The sequence below is a fragment of the Callospermophilus lateralis genome, chromosome 2 (assembly GCF_048772815.1).
Source record: "Callospermophilus lateralis isolate mCalLat2 chromosome 2, mCalLat2.hap1, whole genome shotgun sequence".
Lineage (NCBI taxonomy): Eukaryota > Metazoa > Chordata > Mammalia > Rodentia > Sciuridae > Callospermophilus > Callospermophilus lateralis.
This window is the reverse complement of record NC_135306.1, coordinates 19,435,977-19,450,740: the sequence shown is the minus strand read 5'-3', so window position 1 is coordinate 19,450,740 and position 14,764 is coordinate 19,435,977. Positions and strand designations below refer to the sequence as shown.

General features: G+C 53.8%; 1 protein-coding gene across 1 annotated transcript in view; it reads left to right on the top strand.

Annotated features, from left to right (window-relative positions):
- Col27a1 (collagen type XXVII alpha 1 chain) overlaps positions 1-14,481 on the top strand; it is a 122,646-nt gene extending 108,165 nt beyond the window's left edge. Inside the window, exons 50-61 of the mRNA XM_076845632.2 lie at positions 3,308-3,361; positions 3,816-3,878; positions 4,170-4,223; positions 4,311-4,346; positions 4,425-4,442; positions 4,662-4,697; positions 5,004-5,030; positions 6,729-6,794; positions 8,750-8,918; positions 9,740-9,849; positions 11,382-11,600; positions 12,719-14,481. Of these exons, the coding sequence (XP_076701747.2) occupies positions 3,308-3,361; positions 3,816-3,878; positions 4,170-4,223; positions 4,311-4,346; positions 4,425-4,442; positions 4,662-4,697; positions 5,004-5,030; positions 6,729-6,794; positions 8,750-8,918; positions 9,740-9,849; positions 11,382-11,600; positions 12,719-12,865 (999 nt within the window). The 3' untranslated portion in view covers positions 12,866-14,481. The remainder of the gene's footprint in view (positions 1-3,307; positions 3,362-3,815; positions 3,879-4,169; positions 4,224-4,310; positions 4,347-4,424; positions 4,443-4,661; positions 4,698-5,003; positions 5,031-6,728; positions 6,795-8,749; positions 8,919-9,739; positions 9,850-11,381; positions 11,601-12,718) is intronic.
- Positions 14,482-14,764: the final 283 nt, after the last annotated feature.

Sequence of the window (14,764 nt, the reverse complement as noted above, 5' to 3'; positions counted from 1 at the left end):
TAATGTAAAGACATTTGAATGTAAAGACAGAAATAGAGTAAAGTCATGATATGGAAAAAGATATTTTGTGCTAATGCTTGTCAAAAGAAAGCCAGGGAAGCTATTTTAATATCAGACAAAATGGATTTGGAGCAGTGGTTATTAACAGTGACGAAGAGGTTCATTTCATAGTGATCTGGGGGGTCAGTTTGTCAAGATGATAGAGAAATCCTAGATGTTCATACACCTGATAATAGACTTTAAAATACAGTAAGCAGGGCTGGGCTGTAGCTCAGTGGTTGAGCACTTGCCTCACCCGTGTGAGGCACTGGGTTTGATCCTCAGCACCACATTAAAAATAAATAAATAAATAAATAAAAAGATTTTTTAAAATATAGTAAGCAAAACCTGATAGAACTATAAGGGGAAGTAGACGAATTCACAATTACAATTGAAGATTTCAATATATTTCTCTTAACAATAAATAGAGTAAATAGTCAGAAATTCGGTAAGGATGTAGAAAACTGGAACATTATGAGCAAACGCGACCTAATAGAGCACTCACCAAGTTTCAGCAAGATATGCATTCTTTGCAAGCACATGCAGGGCATTTGCGAAGACAAGACCTTCTGAGCCTATAAAAATGAGCCTTAAAAAGTCACAAAGATTCAATTCACACAGAGAATGTTCTGTACCATGATGATGAAATGGAAAATCAATAACAGATATCTGAAAAATCTCCAAATATTTGAAAACTATGTAAAGAACATCCACATGATCCACAAATCAAAGAGGAAATCCAAAGGGAAACTAATATTTTATGAAATGAAAACACAGTGTATCACTAGTGGGGCCAAGACAGCACTTAGTGGGGTGTTTAAGGAACAGAGAAGGCTTTCAAATCCATGGCCTCAGATCCCATTGTAAGAAACTAGGGGAAAAAAAATAGATACCAAGAAGGTAGAAGAAAGAAAACAATAAGATCAGAAATTTTAAAAACCAGGAAAACAATAAGAAAAATGGAAAGTTGTTTTTTTGAGAAAGTCAGTAAAATTGATAAACTTCTAGCCAAACTTCTCAGAAAAATAAAAGAGAGAGAGAGAGAGAGAGAATACTTACATTACTAATATCAGGAATAATAGATGCTATCACTAAAGGTGTTAAAAGAATAATAAGGGGATATTGTAAAAAAAACCATCATGGCAAGAAATTTAAATAACTCTCAGGTGAAATGGGCAAATTTCTTCAAAGACAAAACTAACAGCTCATTCCAGAAGAAATCAATAACCTACATAGCCATGTATCTCTTAAAGAAAATGAATAAGTGAGTTTAAAGTTTCCCACAAATAAAACTCTGGTGAATTTTACTAAGCACATTTATGAAACAAATAATACCTATTCTATGTAAACTTATTCAGAAAATGAGTTTATTTCCGTGAGCCAACTTATTCCATGAGCCAGAATCACCTGATGTTAAAAACCAAAGACGTTACAAGAAAACTACAGACCAGTACACCTCATAAATAGGGGCACAGCAATTCTCAATGTAATGTTAGAAAAATGAGTCTAAAACTGTGTTTAAAAGGACAACACAAAAAGACCACGTGGAGTTTATCCCAGGAATGCAAGGGTGGTGTTACATTTGAAAATAGGTCAATCTAATCCACCATATTTTTTAAATTTTATTTACTTATTTTTAATTAGGTATATATGACAGCAGAATGCATTTTGATTCATGGCACACAGTTGCAGCACGACTTTTCATTTCTCTGATTGTACACGATGTAGTGTCACACCATATGGATAGTCATACATGTACCTAGAGTAATGATGGCCACCTCATTCCACCATCATTTTCTAATCCACCATATTTAACAAACTAAAACAAAACACCATTTGATCGTCTCAGTAGATGCAAGAAAACATTTGACAAAAATCTAATTTCATTTCTGATAAAAACTCTCAGTAAACTAGGTACAGAAGAAACTTCTTCATTTGATAAAGAAAAACCCAAGAACAACTCAGTTAACATCATATGCAGTAGTGATTAGTTGGATGCTTTCTCTTAAGGAGCATAAACAAGCTATCATTTCCATCTAATATCATCTTGGCCATTCTAGCCAGTGTAATAAGGCAAGAAAAAGAAATAAAAGGAATTCATATATGAAGTGGTAAAATTTTCATTGTAGAATGAAATGATTTCTATGGAGAAAAATCAAATGAAATCTACAAGAAAGCTATTGTAATAAGCAAGTTTATTAAGATCAGAGGAAACTGATCAATATGCACAAATAAATTGTATTACTATATATTAAGCAATCACTAGTAGTTTCTAGCAACAAGTAATCATAAATTGAAATTTAGAAAGTAATACTGTTTGTAATAGCATAAAAATATGAAATGCCAAGAGGTACATCCTACCAGGGTGCAAGAAATGTACCCTGAAAATGACAAAACATTGCTAAAAAAAATTAAAGAAAAACATATGTACCTACATAGTGTCCATGGGTTAAAAGACTTAAGATTGTGAGGATGTCCATTTTTCTCACATTGGTCTATGGTTTGAACACAATCAAAACATTGTTGAAAAATATTGAAGAAAAACCTGAGTAAGTGAGAAGACATCCCATGTTCATGGATCAGAAGACGACATTGCTAAGATGGCAGTACTCCCCACACGCTGGCCTCCCAATTCAATGCAGTCCCTACCACAATTTGCTAAAGTCAGCAAATAGACTCTGATCTGGAAAGGATCCGAGTAGTAAAACTCATACTTCCCAGTTCAGAACTTATTACAGAGCTAGAGTAACCACAGTGTGGCCCAGGCTTGGGTCAGCTATAGCTACATGAATAGAGTCCACTACTCTGTCCCGTCCTCTCTTGCCTCCCTGACTGGTTGTTCTCTGACCACTTTGTAGATTGGCTGTGGGGGTCAGGGCCTCTGTGGTTGCTTACGCCCAGTCTGAACCTGGTGCCCTCCATCAAAATTCCCGCCCTTTCTGAGCCTCATTTCTGTCATCTATAAACAGGGCACCTGGGAACGTCAAACAGCTGGCCCATAGCCCTGGTGACTCTAGGGGACCATGTCCTAACAGAGCTCTTGGGGTGGGTGGGCTCCACGGATCCCTCTCTCTCTTCCTGAGGACCTGGGACAGGAGCCTTGCGGAGCTTTCCCCGGGGATTCCCCGCTCGCCTGCTGGAGGACGCCGCCCCCTGGCCCCTCAGCACCCAGGCTGGCACCGAGCGTGTGAGCTCGTCACTCTTCTCCGATGGCCCCTGGGTCTGGGTGACGGGCCAGCACCCTAGCCCTGTCCTGCTCTCCCCGCAGGGTGACTCTGGCGAGATGGGCTTCCCAGGAGTGTCTGGCCTCTTTGGACCCAAGGTACGGACCCCCGCTCCTCCCGGCTCCTGTGGGGTCCTCTACCCTCACCCACTCATTCATTCACTTGTTCATTCCACCAATATTGGCCGAGCGCTCACAGTGCGGGCACCATGACAGTTGGGGACACAGCCAGCAGCGAGCACGTCCTCATGCTCACTGCCATAGCGGCACACCTGGGTTCCTAGCCCAGCTCCGCGGCTCACCTGTGCCTCAGGCACGCGGCTTAGTCCTGCTGAGCCTCCTCATCTGTCAAGTGGGGACAGTAAGTGGAGGATGGATGCAGAACTCCGCCAGAGGCACAGGCCACCAACCAACAGTGCCACGGCCTGCGCCTGCGCGATACCCGTGGGTGGGCTCCTTCCACCTCCTCCTGGGGCCCAGACACCAGGGTGGGGGAGCTCGGGGGACCCCCTGGGCTGCCCAGGCACAGACTGCCCTTCCTCTGCTCCCGCAGGGTCCTCCTGGGGACCTCGGCTTCAAAGGCATCCAGGGCCCCCGGGGGCCTCCTGGCTTGATGGTGAGTCCCCTCTGTTCCAGCCCCGGGCTGGCCACACCTGGGACCCACGTCCTCCTCTTCCTGCTTTCTTCCGCCAGCTGGGCCGCAGCCCCTCCTCCCCCTCTCCTCCTGCTCCAGTCTGGTAGCCCCCGGCACACAGAAGGGGCTGCATGCGGGAGGAGCCGGGGAGTGTGTGGCCCGGGGAGGTGTCCCGCCCATCCCTGGGGACGCGCAGGCAGCCCCCCAGCTTCTGTCCCTGGGACCGTTCCCCAGGCCTGGAACCAGCCCACTCAGCCTGTCTGTCTCCTTTAGGGGAAGGAGGGCATCATTGGGCCCCTCGGAATCCTGGGACCGTCGGGGCTCCCGGTAGGTGCAGGGGCTGGGCCTCGGTTTCCCCTTCCGGGAACTGGATTCCCCTCCGACCCTGTCTCACGGGGCTCTGGTTTGTTGCAGGGTCCGAAGGGCGACAGAGGCAGTCGAGGGGACTGGGTGAGTGGAGGACGAGGGGACTCAGGGTGGCCCCAGCGCGGCCTGTGCCTGACTCTGTCCCTCTTGTGTCTCCTCCAGGGATTGCAGGGCCCCAGGGTGAGTGTGCTTGGCGTGAGGGCGAAGGGCAGGGGCGTGGGCGGGGGCTCTGGGTCTCCTGTCCGTGACCACTGTCCTGGGTGCCCTTTCTCTCTGGACCTCACCTGCACCTGTCCACCCCAGGGAACCACGGTCCTGGGCCTCCTGTCTGCCTGAGGAGGACCTGGGGTGGGAGGCGGAGGGCCCTTGCTGACCAAGGCTAACTGTTCTCTTCCTCAGGGTCCTCCCGGCCCAAGAGGGCGGCCTGGCCCACCGGTAGGTAGCTTGGTGTCTTAGCATGGGGCACCCTGGACATCTGGGCAGGAGGCGGGGTCCCTATGGAGGTCAAGGCTTTGCCAGCAGACTGTCCTTGACCCCGAGTCTCGCAGGACTCACGTGCTTCTTGCAGTCACAGACTCTGGGAGAGCGCAGACCAGCCCGGGGGCGGGACGGTCATCCCGGCCTGCGGGGGTGCAGACACTGGCCTGGCCGTCTTCACCTGCCCCACAGCCACCAGTCTCCTGGCAGCCGGGGCTTCGGCCCCGGGCCCGTCCAGTGCCGACCCACCATCTTCTTTTGCAGGGACCTCCAGGGCGTCCAGTCCAGCTTGTAAGTTGGAGAATTTCTCTTTGGTCACTTGGGGTGAGGCCTGGGAGGTGAAGGGGAGAGCTAACAGCCTTGTCTGGCCACGGTGGCCAGAACCCTAAGCTGGGCCCAGGGATGCCCCCGTCCTCTCGTTCCTTGGCAGAAGCCCTGGACCCTAGGCCACAGGAGGGGCCTGGGGCCACCAGGCAGGAAAGCTGAGTGTTCCTCTTGCTGGACTCACATCTGGGGACCGTGATCCCGGGGTCCTGCCCGGCTGCTGGCCCCTGGTTCTGTCTGCGCCCCGACAGGTGGGCTGGTGGCTGAGGATCCCTCTGCCTCAGATTCTGTCCAAAGAGGGACAGGAAAGTGGACAGATGGGGCCACACCCCAGATGGTGGCCTTGCCCCACCGGGGACAAATCTGTCCCCATTTTCCCACTGTGCTGGTGGACCTCTGGGTCCAGCCCTGAGCGCGTCCCTCCCGGGCAGGGCCCCAGGAAGACCGAGCTGAGATGGCGCCCGGGCCACGAGTCCTCGGCCTCTCAGCTCCTCCCAGGTTCTCAAGGTCCCTCTGTCCACTGTCACAGAAGCAGTCATGGCCGCCCTGACTGTCCCTCCACATCCCCGCGTCCTTCTCACCCATAAGAGACAGCGGGGAGGGAAGGGAAGCAGGAGAAAAGCCGTTTCTCCTAAAATACCGAAAAGGAGAGGCTTTTGGATTTCTGAGTGACAGCTAGATCGACTGCCTGCTGGCTACACCCCAGACGCCAGGGGCAGAGCTTTCCACGGTGGACTCATGAGTTAGCTCCTCAGTTCATTGAGGGGAGTTTTGTGTCAGGCCCATTTTCAAGATGGGAGGACTGAGGCCCAGGGCATGGACGGGAAGTGGCAGGGCTGGGTTGGACCCTGAGGTGTCCCTCCAGGCCCTCGGCTTTACTCGGTTCCCAGATCTCTTCTCCCCTGTTCTTCTGGCAAGACTTTGCCTCTGCCAGCCTGGGGCAGGGCTGGAGGCTCGTGAGACTGGTACAGTGCCAGCCAGACACGGACCTGTGGGGCCTAGAGAAAGGGGCCCCAGCGGCCTGGAGCCAGGAGGATCAGAGAGGCCTCCCACCACTGCCAAGTTTTGTACTGCTGACCTTGGCATCCTGTGCCCTGTGGGAGGCTGAGCGGCTTTCCTGGTCTTGACCTGAAGATCAAGTGGTGCCCCTTCCCTAGTTGTACCTGTCTGAAATGTCCCCAGGTATTGCTGAATGCCCCAGGGGAGCATCATCGCCCCAGTCGAGAAGCAGTGGAATAGGAGATAGCCCAACAGCGCATTTGAGGAAGGGAAGAATTTTCCAGGGAAAGGGAGCAACACTTTCAAAGGCCCTGTGGTCAGACAGCACGGCACCCAGGAACTTAGAAGTTCTGAGTGTGCCCAGTGCTAGCATGTGCCCGGGAGAGGAGAGAGACAGGGCTCAGGAGCACAGCACTCAAGCTGGGTCTTGTAACCACGGGAGGAGTTCTAACTTAATCCCAAGGGCCAGGGGGAGCTACTGAAGAGCCTAGAGGAGGGTAGTGACAGTCACTGACTGTCTCCATGGGAGGAAGGAGTTTGCAGAGTGTATGATTGGCCAAGATCCTGCCAAACCAGGTGAGGTGGGAGGGTGGGTGCTCAGGCCCTGGGGTTCCCACTTTCTGGGCCTGGGGGACCAGGATATACCCCTTGTCTTTCCCTGCACAGCAACAAGATGACCTTGGGGCAGCTTTCCAGACGTGGATGGACACTAACGGAGCACTCCGACCAGAGGTACCTCCAGGAGCTCTGCCCACATGGTGTCCAGTCCTGGGAGAAGAGTGGCTGACGGCCCTGTGTGATCTGTGCCCTCCACCTGGCCTGCCAGTGTGTCAGAGCCGTGTCTGTGACATCTCACGATCCCAGATGAGGCTCTTCCCAGGGTTCAGAGGGGCAGCAGCAGGTCCGAGGTCACACGGCTGGCACACAGGAGCTGCTCTGGCCTGTGCTTTCTCCAGGGCCTCTGGGGTCCGGAGACGCTTGCTGCCCTGAGTCAGGGAGAGACGCTCCCCTGGGCGCCCTGTGGCCTGGCCAGCCGTCCTCCAGCAGCAGAGAGCTCACAGTTGGCCACGGTCAGGGCTCGGCCGGGACCCGGCTCCCCGTCCCGGGATGGGGAGCTCTCGGCTCCAGCTCCACCTCCACCCCCAGCCAGCTTCTCTGTTTGTTCTGTGTAACTGCTGGGCTCATGGTGCAGGAGGACAGAAGCAGGGATGGGCCCCTGCCGTCCACCCAGGGAGGTCAGTGGAAAGACAGATATCCGTGGGCAGAGAAGGGGAGAGTTTCCTTCCACCCAGGAGGTCATTTGCTCCACATCCAGGGAGGCAGCTGGCCTGTGGCCGTCCTTAACAATAGCCCTGCGCACCGTGCCTTCCCCACAGCGCCTCGCACACGGCAGGAGATGAGTGTCCGCAGATATGTGGATGTTTATTCCTCATGCACACTAAGGCCAGCTGGCTTGGTAACGACAGACCTAGGTTGCCTGCCGGGGCTGTGCCCTCTTCCTCTCCCATGCACCATCCCTAAGGTTACCCCATGGCAGGGGGACGCCTCGCCAGGGGACAGAGCAGGAGAACAGTGCCGGAGACCAGGGGTCAGAACTTCACAAGGGGCACATTGTGTTCTTGTCATTGCTTTGGTTGGAGCATGGCCTCCTGCCCCCACCCACTGCAGAGGGGGCTTGGGGTGGGCTCTGTCCACACAGAAGACTCACATCATGTATGTGCACACCTGCACGCCCACGTTCACGCACATTTGCACACCTGCACGCTCACACACCTGAATGCACATACCCACACACAACACACCTGCACGCACACATGTGCACACCTGCACACCCACATGCATGTACATATATGCACGTCCTTATGCATGCACACATGTGCACACCAACATTTGTGCATACCTACACACCACATACCTGCACACACACATGTGCACACCTTCACACCCACACACCTGCACACACACACGTGCATACTCACGTGCATGCACACAGACATACACATGCTCCTGCATGCACATGTGCATACATGTGCACACCTTCACACCCACACACCTTCATGCACACACATGCACACCCACGTGCATGCACACAGACATACACGTGGCCTCTGCCAGGTCTGGGGGGAAGGCTTATTGAGCTCTGATCTGTGGCTCTGGAAAGGGGCTGGAGGTCCTGCAGGAGGACTGATCAGGTCACCCAAAGGCCCTGCTCCCCGCACTCTGCGGCCATCCCCCTCCTCCCCCATCTCTGAGCCGCAGTCCTCCCCCAGGCACTTGTGTCTGTTGGTCCCAGTGTGTGACTTGGGGCCTCACAGGAGCTCCTGCTCCCACCCAGGTGAGCCCAGCAGGGCACAGGAGCCCCCAAGGCAGCTCCTCTTCCTCCTCCACGGACTCTCCCTCGCAGGCCACGCCGTGGTGTCCTGTGCGCCCCGTCTGCCTTCCTCCTGGGGCTCTGCCCTTCCTGTGCCGGAGAACAGGGCCTCACCTGTGCTTCCTCAAACCTGAGCGGATGGTGGCAGCCCCTCCCACTGCCTCTTGTCCCTGGCCCCAGTTTCTTTATCTGTGAAGTGGAGAGAGACGCAGCCTGGCCTGGCCACCAGCCTGGGAGCTGAGCACCCTCCCAGGCAGCGAGGACCTCAGGCCAGCCAGGACTTGAGGGACCAATGGCCATGCCTCTCCTGTGACAGGGGCACAGCTACGCAGACCGGCTGGTGCTGGACCAGGGAGGGGAGATCTTGAAAACCTTACACTACCTCAGCAACCTCATCCAGAGCATTAAGACACCCCTGGGCACCAAGGAGAACCCCGCCCGGGTCTGCCGGGACCTCATGGACTGTGAGCAGAAGATGGCGGACGGTGAGAGCGACTGCAGGGGAGCGGGCGCTTCCTGCCCAGGCTGGTGGTGCAGGGGGTAGGGGGGCAGCTCCAGGAGGAGCCGGGCAGAGGGGGTACTTGGTTCTCAGCACCTCTGGGCCAAGTTTCTGTCCTTAGGGAGACAGACAGGCACTGACTGAGTCACTGAGCTCCCGTGTGCCAGGCTGTACTTCCTGGTCTGTAGGATTTTGTGGGGTACACAGTGGAGTGGTCCCCCTATTCCAGAGCCACAGATCCGCAGGCTGGGGACGACCATTTCAGTGCAATGAGATAGAGTTTTGGCAAAAAAAGTCCCCAAGGGCCAGGAGAGCCCAGCCCCAGGAAGGCTTCCCGGGTGAGGTTGGGGTTCCCCTTTGGGTCTCCACCTCCCTCAACTCCCCCATCTGTGATCTGGGGCCTGTCACAGCACCGTCACCACCTCTCCTTGGCTCGTGAAGCTGGGACTGGTGGCCTGGGTCCCACTCCTGGTTTGGCTGCCTGGGAAGGCTGAGCCCCTCTGGCAGGGCCCAGAGGAGCCGTGGGCCTTGGCTTCACTCTCACCTGCTGTCTCCTCTGGAAGATGGACACCCCCGGGGGGACATAGGACGAGCTCCTCGGGGGACCTTCTGCCCTGGGCTCCTCCAGCTGTGACCTCTGCCTAGAAGGCTCCCTTCCCCTCTGTGGACCGGGAATCCCTTTCCTGCCCAGCTCACCCCGACTTCATGCCCAAGTGGGGCTCAGTGGGTCACAGGTGCAGAGTCATCTGCGGAACCTCACCTGCGCCCCTCCCCAGATCCGTGCATCACCCCCTGTGCTGTCTGCAGGCACCTACTGGGTGGATCCGAACCTCGGCTGCTCCTCGGACACCATTGAAGTCTCCTGCAACTTCACCCACGGCGGACAGACGTGTCTGAAGCCCATCACGGCCTCCAAGGTGCCCGCCTTCTCCCTGGGCTGGCCCTGTCTGCCCCGTTCTGCCCTGGGCCACAGCCAACCAGGCTCTGTTCTGAGCCCTGCCTGTCTTCCTGCATGGTCCTGGGAAAGACCTCCTCTTTCCGAGACTCAGCTTGCTCCTCTGTGCCCTGGGGACGGGGTGGAGCAATCTGGTTTCCCAGTGCTTTCCACCTGTGTGAGTCTGGAATGGTTCCAATGTCCCCCCTTCTGCCTCGTACTAAAGCAGAGCAGTCAGCCGGCCACAGGGGGCCTGGCTCACAGAACCGCGAGCAATCAGCCTGAAGCAAATCTGTGCAGTGCTCCTCTCGAACCTTCCTCCCAGACACATGCAATCCTGAACCCCTGCTCGATGCCCGCTTGCCACCTGCCTCTCTGGAAGGAGCATTTTAGGGGGTGATTCATGCCTGCTCTAACTGCAGGGGCTGGGGACCCAGAGCCCTTTGTATCCCATCCTACCAGCCCCACCCCCACCCTCTGGGAGGTTCTAGAAGGTGTGTCTGACCATGTCACTCCTGGAGTTTGAGAATCTCTAGGGAAGCAGTCTGTCAGCCAGTGGGTCAACAAGTCATTGTTATAACTATCCGACAGGATACAGCCCCTGAGCTGGGCGTGAGGAAGCCAAACTTGCCGCTGCCCCTGCAGCCAGAACTCACAGGTCAGCAGGGCCATAGTGACCACTGCAGTCTCCCTCTCCTGTGATTCGGAGGTCTAGGGGCTGAATGGCAAACCTGCTGTGCATATGGGCAAGGCTGTAGGTGGCAAAGTGAATGCCTGTTTGTGTTGCAATTCTCATCAGAAACAATGGCAGGTGTGTTAATCAGCTTTGTGTTACTGTAACAAAATACCTGAGATAGGCAACTTACAAGGAGGAAGGTTTATGTTGGCTCACAGCCATGAGTTCCAGTCTGTGGTTGGTTGGCCCTGTTGCTTGGAGGCCGTGGTGAGGCAGGGCATCATGGTGGGAGCAGGGAAGCAGCCGGGAAGCAGAAAAGAGACAAGAGCGGGCCATGGTTCCAGTAGCCCCTTCAAGGGCAGCCCCAGTGACCTGACTCCCTTCCACCAGGCTCCACTTCTCAAGGTCCCACCACTTCCCACGATTGGTGGCCAAGCCTTCAACACAAAGGGCTCTGGGGACACTTACCTACACCTTAGCTCAGGGAAAGGACCTGGATTTCAGTGGCACCTAGTCTCGCTGATTGCTCTCGGCTCTGCCTTTGCCAGCACCCCCACCCCCAGCCTCTTGGGACTTAGGCTTAGAAAGTGCCTCCCATTTCCTCCTCCCTCCACGGGTCTCCGTCTTGGGCGAGATCCTTCTGCTGTGGGGTCGGCAGATCTTTCTCATGATGCAGCTGATGGGCTGGGGACCAGTCACGCGGACCTCAGTTTCCCGGTCTTTCAAGTGGGCATACGTGAGGGTTGGCTTATCCTGGCCCCTCCAGAGAGAGGCAGGAGCCCTGAGAGCTGCAGGCACTGCACCCCACGCTTCACCACCTGTCTCCCCATCTCCCCCAGGTGGAGTTTGCCGTCAGCCGGGTCCAGATGAACTTCCTGCACCTGCTCAGCTCCGAGGTGACGCAGCACATCACCATCCACTGCCTGAACATGACCGTGTGGCAGGAGACCACGGGCCGCACCCCGGCCAAGCAGGCTGTGCGCTTCCGGGCCTGGAACGGGCAGATCTTTGAAGCTGGGGGTCAGTTCAGGCCAGAGGTGTCCATGGACGGCTGTAAGGTAATCATCAGAGCCAGAGGAAGATGGGGAAACTTGTGTGAAAAAACTTGTTCGTATGTCTAACAGTCTTATACTGTGCCAGCGTGCGACAGGTGTAGACGTATGTCACTTTTATTTCCATGTAATATTTTTATTAGAACAATTTCAGAAGTTGTTTTGTTCACTTTTATTCCTCCAGGAACTTCCTAAGGGGAGGTCTGGCTGGGAAAAATCATGCAGACTAATAGAGAAGTACTCACCTCTAAGGCGTCTTTGTGGGTCCCCCACTGATGAGTACATCCAGATTCTGTCTGGGGTTTGTGTGTGGACATGATTCATGACAAAGTTGGCCTTGCAGAATAGTGAATGGGGCAAGGTCGGTCTTTCTGATAAATTGTGTTAAGAAATACCATTTCTATAAAAAAATAAAAATAAATAAAAGCAATAAATTCTGATACTAAGCACAAAAATCGAGATAGATATTAGGACTAAGTTTTTTAACAGTGTGTCCTTGAGTGTGGGATAAAGAAAGTCAGCATTCTGCACGTGTGATCCCATCTCCTGATGGGCTTAATTCTGCACCAGTTTAACTCTCTAAGCCGTCTTCTTTGCAAATGCTCGACAGAGGACATATTTCTTTGGTCCCACCTTGCCAGGCTGATTTCTTCTACCCAGCTGGATTTGCAGGGGGAGGGGAGATAAAGTCATCAAAAGGTAAAAACCAGTTTTACACGATTGAACCAAACCCATAATACACAGTGATTGTGAGGATGTGGGGAGACCAACGTTCCTGTATGAAATGATTGGCGAAAAGAAATGGGCAGAGCTTTCTGGAAAGCTTCTGTGTATAGATGTATATCCAATACATGTCTCAAACTTCACATGTGGACCTATTCTTTGGTCTAGCAATTTTACTTCTAGAACTTTCTGTAGAATGTGCACAAAGGTTTGGTTACTGTTCATTAAGCATCGCTCGGGAGAGTTAAAAAATGGGAGCAAAGTAAATGTGCCAGTACAGGTCATTGCTGTGGTGAGTGGCCCGGAGCCTTACGGAGCAGGAGGAGGGCCATGGCAGAGGCCCTGAGCGTGATGGGAGGCTCAGGGGCACCTGGTACCTGTACCTCTTCCTCCACCCACAGGTCCTGGATGGCCACTGGCACCAGACGCTCTTCACCTTCCGGACGCAGGACCCCCAGCAGCTGCCCATTGTCAGCGTGGACAATCTCCCTCCCGCCTCGCCAGGGAAGCAGTACCGCCTGGAAATTGGCCCTGCGTGCTTCCTCTGACCCTGGCCTCCTGGTGCCTGTGGCCTTGTGGCAGAGGAAGGAGGGGGAGGCCAGGCCGGGTACCGAGGGTGGTGGCCCCAGGAGAGGCAGCCCCCTGCTCTGCCCGAGGGGTCCCTAGATCTTGTCTGCTCAGCAGCAGGGGAAGGGGGGTAGCAGGGCACTGAGTGTCCTTGGGAAGAGCCCATCGCAGCTCACCCCCAAAGACCAACCAAAGAGCCAGCGAGTCTGCCGAGACCGCACCCCGCCTCGGCCCCCGGCCGACCCCAGCCCTGCGGCTGCCGGCTTCCCTCCCCGGCCTCCTGCCCAGAGAGCCCCACGTCCAAGCCAGCTGGGGAAGGGGCGCCCCGTCAGCCGGCTCTGCCAGGGAGCTTTTGATGTGCAATATTAGAAAGGAGACATGAAAAAGGAGAGAAGGAAAGAGAGAAGAATATATATATTATTATTATTTAAACAAACCCAAAGAAGGTGTGTTACTATTTTTTCACCTGGGAAAGAGGTGAGAGGGTGAGGAAGAGCAGCGGGGTGGGGAAGGCGAGATCCTGGGGCTGGGGGTCCCCACTTTTGCTACCTCCACTGTGAAATCGCCGGTGCTCGCAATCGTCTCGCAGTGTATGTGATTTTTTTTTTTTTTTAAGGAAAAAAAAAAAAACCTATTTAAGATTCTGAAGGTGCTACTATTTTTGCCACAGACTTCGAAGAAACTTTTTTGATGTGGGACACGGTTCACATGGTTCTCTGTCCTCCAAATGACAGTTTAGAGGAATCGTTCTGTCTTCCTAGTGTCGTCTTTATGCTTGTCCGGTAATCTGCTAAGGAGGAAAAAAAAGAAAGAAAAAAGAAAAAAAGAAAAGAAAAAATGAAACAACAGCAAAAACCCTACCAGAAACCGGAAGAAGAGGGCTTTCCCTTTAACTTATGGACTTGGAAATGTCTGTCCTTGTACAAAGCGTCTTGCTGTGCCTTCGGGGTCCTGGAGGGAGGCTGTTGCCCTGGAGAGGCCGGGAGCAGCCTTGACCTTGGAGAAACCAGTGCCAAGGGCAGTGTGGGCTGGGGCTAGCCTCGGAATGTAAATATTGAACCATCTCACGAAACTGGGAACGAAGCTCAGCTCTCCCTCCCAGGAGCCGGTCCCCCTGGGCAGCTGTCCCTCTGCTTTCTCAGTGTTGTTAAACTCTGCAGAAACCCGCTGTCAACATGGGTGTCAATTGGGGCTGGGGAGAAAAGAATGATTCTTGGCCACCTGCGTGCTGGTGGCATTCACGATGATCTGGATTGTACCCTGTCAGGGCCTGGGTTGGATTTTGAAGTTATTTGAACTATGAAATTATTTTTATGGAAGGAGGAAAATTATATGGAAGTCTCTGAGTATTTCTAATGGTGTCTCTTGGGGAATTGGGTTTGGTCTGCAATATTTAATACCTCACTCCGCCCCCACCCCCCACCCCCACTGTCCCAGCCTGGGCGCTCCCCGCTGGGGCTCATCTCAGCACTGTGTCCCCACGGTACCAGACTCCACCTGGCCCCTGTCCCATCTCGGGTTTATCTGCTGTCCTCGTGTTTGTCTGTCCCGATGTCGGTGTGTGGAAGCCCCAGTGAGTTCCGACTCTCCTTTCCCTTCCGGATTTTAAATAAATATTTAAAACTGAGGCAACAGAATGACATGTCTGTGGTCATGTGCTTCTTTGCAGAGCTGGGTGGGCAGTTTCTGGCAGGCTGTGGTGGAGGGCACATGCTCCAAGGGTGCCCTGCTAGGTGGTGACACCCAAGGGCACAGAGGCGGAAGTAGATCAGGGTGTCCTGGGCCTGGCTGTCTCCAAATCCCCCAGCGAAGGCACATCCTGAACCCGACAACTTCAACAGCCTCTCCTCCTCTTCCTCCCCGTCCTCCTCTTCCTCCTC